The sequence below is a fragment of the Otolemur garnettii genome, unplaced genomic scaffold (genome assembly GCF_000181295.1).
Source record: "Otolemur garnettii isolate 467f Iridium unplaced genomic scaffold, OtoGar3 scaffold00211, whole genome shotgun sequence".
Classification (NCBI taxonomy): Eukaryota; Metazoa; Chordata; class Mammalia; order Primates; family Galagidae; genus Otolemur; species Otolemur garnettii.
The window spans coordinates 1,809,378-1,815,509 of NW_003852606.1; the positions used below are offsets into that span (position 1 = coordinate 1,809,378).

General features: G+C 52.7%; 2 protein-coding genes and 1 long non-coding RNA gene across 9 annotated transcripts in view; 2 read left to right on the forward strand and 1 right to left on the reverse strand.

Annotated features, from left to right (window-relative positions):
• The window catches only part of HSD17B14 (hydroxysteroid 17-beta dehydrogenase 14), a 23,465-nt gene extending 20,667 nt beyond the window's left edge, over positions 1–2,798 (forward strand). Inside the window, exons 6-9 of one of the 2 annotated variants that reach the window (XM_003801554.3) lie at positions 1,392–1,496; positions 2,076–2,143; positions 2,259–2,355; positions 2,457–2,798. In XM_003801554.3, coding sequence (XP_003801602.1) covers positions 1,392–1,496; positions 2,076–2,143; positions 2,259–2,355; positions 2,457–2,630 — 444 coding nt within the window. In that variant the 3' untranslated portion in view covers positions 2,631–2,798. The remainder of the gene's footprint in view (positions 1–1,391; positions 1,497–2,075; positions 2,144–2,258; positions 2,356–2,456) is intronic. The other variant, XM_012812556.2, reaches the window with a different exon arrangement.
• A 100-nt stretch (positions 2,799–2,898) lies between these two features.
• The window catches only part of BCAT2 (branched chain amino acid transaminase 2), a 19,895-nt gene continuing 16,661 nt past the window's right edge, over positions 2,899–6,132 (forward strand). For 2 of the 6 annotated variants that reach the window (XM_012812551.2, XM_012812550.2), the window contains exon 1: positions 2,899–2,982. In XM_012812551.2, the coding sequence (XP_012668005.1) occupies positions 2,899–2,982 (84 nt within the window). Of the gene's footprint in view, positions 2,983–3,015; positions 3,145–3,889; positions 4,513–6,132 lie in introns of those variants that run through there. The other 4 variants (XM_003801513.3, XM_012812552.2, XM_023507890.1 and 1 more) reach the window with 3 other exon arrangements.
• The window catches only part of LOC111722053, a 12,884-nt gene continuing 11,679 nt past the window's right edge, over positions 4,928–6,132 (reverse strand). The window contains exon 4 of the long non-coding RNA XR_002770999.1: positions 4,928–5,136. This is a non-coding gene — a long non-coding RNA (uncharacterized LOC111722053). The remainder of the gene's footprint in view (positions 5,137–6,132) is intronic.

A 6,132-nucleotide genomic window follows, 5' to 3' on the forward strand; every position in this document is an offset into this window, starting at 1 on the left:
ACAACAACCTCCAATTCCTGGGCTCAAGCGAGTCTCCTGCCTTTGCCTCCCAAATAGCTGGGACCATAGGTGCCCGCCACAATGCCTGGCTATTTTTTGGTTGCAGCCATCATTGTTGTTTGGCAGCCCGGGCTGGATTTGACCCCACCACCTTGGGCGTATGTGGCTGGCGCCTTAGCCACCCGAGCCACAGGTGCAGAACCTATTCCCATTTTTTTGCAAAATATGCAGCCTTCTGGATCTATCTCCCATTTTCTTTTTTTTTGAGACAGAGTCTTACTATGTCACCCTGGGTAGAGTGCTGTGGCGTTCCAGCTCATAGCAACTTCCAACTCTTGGGCTTAAGTGATTTTCTTGCCTTAGCTTCCCAAGTAGCTGGGACTACAGTGCCCGCCACAACACCCAGCTATATTTTATTGCAGTTGTCATTGTTTAGCTGGCGTGGGCCTGGTTCGAACCCACCAGCCTTGGTGTATGTGGCTGGCACCTTAACCACCATGCCACAGGCAGGCACCGAGCCTATCTTCCATTTTCCTGTCTTGATATAGACAGTTTGAGTAACATATAAAGACCCAGAGAAGGCTGGGCGTGGTGGCTCATACATGTAATCCCAGCACTGTGTGAGGCCGAGGTGGGTCAGTCACCTGAGCTCACAGGTCCGAGACCAGCCTGAGCAAGAGCAAGACCCCATCTCTAAAAATTGCCAGGCGTTGTAGCACCTGTAGTCCCAGATACTTGGGAGGCTGAGACAAGAGAATCGCTTGAGCCCAGGAGTCTGAGGTTGCTGTAAGCTATGATGCGACAACACTACGGGGTGACAAAGTCAGACTCTGTCTCAGAAAAAATAGGTAAGTAAAAATAAAGACCCAGAGAGAAATAGAGACAAAGATAGTTAGAAACCCAGTAAAAGAGACACAAAGAGAAACCCCTTCAGACAAGAAAAAGCTTCAAGGGCGGCGCCTGTTGCTCAGTGAGTAGGGCACCAGCCCCATATACCGAAGGTGGCACGTTTGAACTAAGCCCTGGCCAAATTGCAACAAAAAATATCCAGGCACCTGTAGTCCCAGCTACTCAGGAGGCTGAGGCAAGAGAATCGCCTAAGCCCAAGGCTGGAGGTTACTGTGAGCTGTGATGCTACAGCATTCTACCCAGGATGACAAAGTGAGACTCTGTCTCTAAAAAAGAAAGAAAGAAAGAAAGAAAAAGCTTCAAGTCCTGACACCAAGCAACCCTAGGGCAAACCAGAGAAGGTACGAGATGCTGTCCCTATGGACCACTGAGATCAACAAGGAACATGCCAGGAAGATGGCCATTGTCCCAGACATTAGGATGTGGGCAGCTAGAGTTTTTTTGTGGGCTAGGGTGGCTTATTCCACTTCCTGTCTCCCTAGCTTGCCCTTCCCCACCTGCGGAAGAGTCAAGGGAACATCATCAACATTTCCAGCCTGGTAGGGGCAATTGGCCAGTCCCAAGCAGTTCCTTATGTGGCCACCAAGGTACATCAGCCCCTGCCCCTTTCTCCCCTCCCTTCCTCACTCCCCTGGGCTTTGCCTTTGAGGCTAGACACTTTAAGAGCAGAACTCAGGCTCGGTGCCTGTGGCTCAAGTGGCTAAGGTGCCAGCCACATATACCTAAGGTGGCGGGTTCGAACAACAATGACGGCTGCAACCAAAAAATAGCCAGGAGTTGTGGTCCCAGCTACTTGGGAGGCTGAGGCAGGAGACTCTCTTGAGCCCAGGAGTTGGAGGTTGCTGTGAGCTGTGTTGCCATAGCACTCTACCCAGGGGGATAGCTTGAGGCTCTGTCTCAAAGAAAAAAAAAAAAAAGCAGAACCCAGCAAGACCTTGCCTAGGAGAATCCTACATCCAACTCCCTTATTCAGCCCAAGCCATAACCTGTGACAAGTTGTCATGCCCCAAGTTTCTCCCAGGAAACAAGCAGGGCCTGGTACATCTAAGGAGGGTATTGCTTATCCATTTAGATGCTGTGACTCGATGCTTCCTGCCGGGGGGAGAGGACAGGAGGGACCCCATCTCTGGTGGACTGAATTGTGTCCCTGGCCTTGTTTTCTGCAGGGGGCAGTAACAGCCATGACGAAAGCCTTGGCCTTAGATGAGAGTCAGTATGGTGTCCGAGTCAACTGGTGAGCAGTTCCAAGTAGGCCAAAAGAGCCTCCTGGGGGATCTGGAAAGACTAGGAGTGAGCCCAAGAGGCAGTATTTGAGACAGACTTCTCTGATCCGCTCTCCCATCCCCCAGTATCTCTCCAGGAAACATCTGGACCCCACTATGGGAAGAGCTGGCAGCCTTAACACCTGATCCGAGGGCTACAATCCGAGAGGGCACCTTGGCCCAGGTAGGAGTGGGGGCCAGTGCCAAGGGGAAGGAGGTGGCCTGGTGATGTGTGTTCATCAAGCCAGCTCCTCTTGACCTCTATTCTCCCCCTTCTCTCCCCAGCCCCTGGGCCGCATGGGCCAGCCTGCTGAGGTGGGGGCTGCAGCAGTGTTTCTGGCCTCTGGAGCCACCTTCTGCACAGGCATCGAGCTGCTTGTGACAGGGGGTGCAGAACTAGGTTATGGATGCAAGGCTGGTCACATCACACCCATGGATGCCCCTGCTACTCCTTCCTGACTACCCACATTTCCACTTGCCCCTCCCTGCGTAGGACTCTTTCCCCCCAAATTCCAACGTATACCATCTGCCTCCCAGGTGCAGCCCCCGCCCCTTAGACTTGAAGCCCACTTTAGAAAGGTTCCAGATCACCCTGTAGTTTCCTATAAAAGAAATTTCCAGCTAGCAGGAAGAGGACATCAGTTATATTTATTTCCTGCCCGTTGTAGGAGTCCTTCTGCCCCCCCCCCATGTTGCTTCTACCGTAAGGCATTACAGCAGCTTCCACATGGCCCGCAGGTGCCTGATGTTGCTAATGCCTGTCGCTTGTCTTGTCTTGTCGCCAGTCTGTCGCCGGGAGCTCCACGGAAAGGTAGAGCAGTTTGGCTTCACCTGAGCGCTAATTAAAAGGCCCACAGGAGAGAGTAAATTAAGCGCTAATTAGAAGATAATGGCAGAGACTCCAAAGGGCCTCCTCTTTATTCTTGGCCCTTAGGGGGAAAAGGAGTTTTGACCCTGCCTGTGGAGCAGAAAGGTGGGTGGCTCTGAAAGTCCGGAAGGAGGAGGTAGTGGGAGGTCGAGACATCTGGGTCAGAAAGAGTGGCTGAGGCTGAGACTCCTGAGTGAGGGGAGGAGGACATATGGGGTCCCTGGCCGAGCAGGAGTAGACTCGATATTCCCTAGATGGTGCGCAGGGCCCAGCCCGCGTTTACGCCCCCAGGTGAGGGTGGAGCTGCAGAGCTGCAGCGGATTGGCCGCGGCGGGGGCGTGTGCGGCAACCGCTGATTGGCCACGGCGGGGGCGGGGGCGGTAGGGGCGGTGCCGCCCCTACAGCCTGGAGCTGGTGGTGGGGGAGGAGGAGTGCGGGGGGGAGGAGGAGTGCGGAGGCGAGAAGAAAACAGGGACAACACCCTGAGGGGGAGGGTTCGTGATATGGCTGCCCGTGCCTGTGGCTGTTAGGGGTGGGGTGGGGCACACTGACAATTTGGGTGCAGGATTTGGGAGTGTCCCAGAATAAAATTATGGAACCACAGTGATCGAGGGACCGGAGTCTGGTATCGCAGGAACCAGGATGCACATAGTGACCGAGTAGCACAATATAGGGGATACTGAATTGTAGAGGCCAGAGGGATCCTGAGAACTGTCATTGGCTAACTGCCTCTCTGGAGGGGAGTAACCAGGAAACCCTGTTATGGGGGGGCGCTCTCCGAGGCTCAGCGATGAACTGAGGATGGAAAATCTGGGGGCTTGTCAGATGTAAGGGACTGGAAGTAGCCATGGGGAATCGTGTGCATTTTTTTTTAATCTCTTAGAGAGTTTAAACGACTCCATATACATCTTTTTGTTGATGATAAAAACTATATTCACAAAGGAAAGTATGCAGACTGCAAAGCTAAGCTGGCCCTCAGCCCTACCTGCCACCTTGTTCAGAGGCACATCATTTTTCAGTGCGTTTACATGATGTGTGCGCCACTGACATTGACTGTGCTCTTCCTTTTCGCAAAGGGATCGTGATAAACCGAGCTTTCTGCTCCTTGCCTTTCTCGTCTCTTACCTCGTGCTGCTTATTCTTGCCAGAGTTCGGCGACAGTCTATGTGAAAACACATTTTTGAAAACCGCTGTATGCACGCTCCTGCCGGGTATCAGTGTGGCAAGAACAGAGCTTGGAGGGGACCGTTTAAAGTCCCGTCCCTTCTAGCGCGAGCGCTCGCAGCTGAGACCGGCTCCCCATGGGAGCCATATAGCTGGGGAGGCCTTGCGGGCCTGGGGTGCCAGGCAGGCGGCCCTCCCCCGTGAGGGGGTGTGAGCGGGGCGGGGCCGGAACGTCCTTCTCCCCGGCCGCGCCCCGGGCGGGCACTGTTACCCGCCACACGGATCATGGCCGCAGCCTCACTAACGCAGGTTGGTTCGCAGCCCCTCTCCGGGGGACCGGGGGACCTAGGGGGAGATGCACTTCCGGGAAGCCCACTCGCGCGCAGCCTGTCCGGCTCGGCGCTTATCTTCCGGCCCTGGGGTTCCGCTTGTGGGGGCAGAGGAGGATGGGACCCCTTGGAAAGGAGCCCTAGGCGTTAAGAGGGGAAGTAGGTGGACGCTGATAGGGTGGGGGCACGTAATTGGCGGGGAAGTACAAAATGGGAAACATGCAGAGGGAGTCTGTAATGGGAGAGGATGGGGCCTGGGGTGGGTAGTGAATTAGACGATGTTGCCCTGGGAGGATTAGGGAGAGAACAGTCTGGGGGAGCTCTGGGATAAGGGGCCTAGGACCTCTAGGGATGGGGTTAGGATGAAGGCTCAGAGTTAAAACTCAAATCTCCACTGGGAATTGCATCCAAGGTTCTATTTTCTTGAAACTAAAGGTAGATAAAGGCTAGGTGGGAGTGATGTGTCTCCAAAACTACTTATTTGAAGTGTGCACCTGGATTGGAAATTGAGGCAAGTTCTTTTTGTCAAAATGACATAGTTCCTCCAGGCAAGAGATGATCCATTCTTACTGATATGATATCAAACAGCAGAGTTTTCAAAAATCTGTAATTTAGAAAACAGTGTATCTTGATGAAGAAGGAAACAGTCCAAGAAAGGTGTAATTACAACCCATGACAGCTGCAGCATAACCTTGGGGAGAAGTGTTTCCTGTTAACTGTGCCTGACTTTATCTGGGTCTCTTAACTTAGCTGATGAATACCAGGGCAGATTTTTACTTTGGGTCTTAGTGACTGACAGGGATAGACCTGGGATTTGACAGGGGCAATCTGGGTTTTGATGGTGACATTCTTGGTCTGTGGTGAGACAGTCTTGAGCCGTGACAGGTACAGTTGGGGCTGTGATGTAGAGAATCCTGGTATGGCACAGTTCTGGTGTAATAGGATAGCTCTGACCTCATAACTGGACAGTCCTTGGCTCTGATGAAGACAGTTTTATCCTGTAATGGAGATACTCTAGGGCTGAGTCCTGAGCTATGATGGATATTAGTCCAGCACTTTGATATGGGGACAGTGCTGGGCCATGGCAGCAGTATTGCAGGGACAGGCATAGGCAGTGACATGGGGATACTTCTGGGTTCTGAAAGGGACAGCCCTGGGATTTGACAGGGACTATCCTGGGCTATAGTAGGGGAAGGTGCTGGGTTTTAGAGGGGGGCATTTATAAACTGTGTTGGGCCAGCACTTGGGTCTGGTGGGAATGGTCCTGGGAATTGACAGAAACAATCTGGGTTGTGATGGGGAGAGTCTTTGGCTGTCATAGAACAGCTCTGGTCTGTGATGGAAGAATTCTGGGCTATGAGTGGGCAGTTCTAGATGTGATGAGATCAGGCCCCAACAAAGACATTTTGGGCTTTGGCTCAGTTTGGGGCTGTGACAGGACAGTTCTGGGATTTAATCAAACAGCTTGAGCTGTGATAGGGACAGTCCTTGGCTGAGACAAGGATAGCATTATCCTATGATGGGGTCTCTCCTGGGCTGTGATGTGGGGATAATCTTGGAGTGTGGAGGACAGTACTGGGTTTTGTTTTTTTTTTTTTTT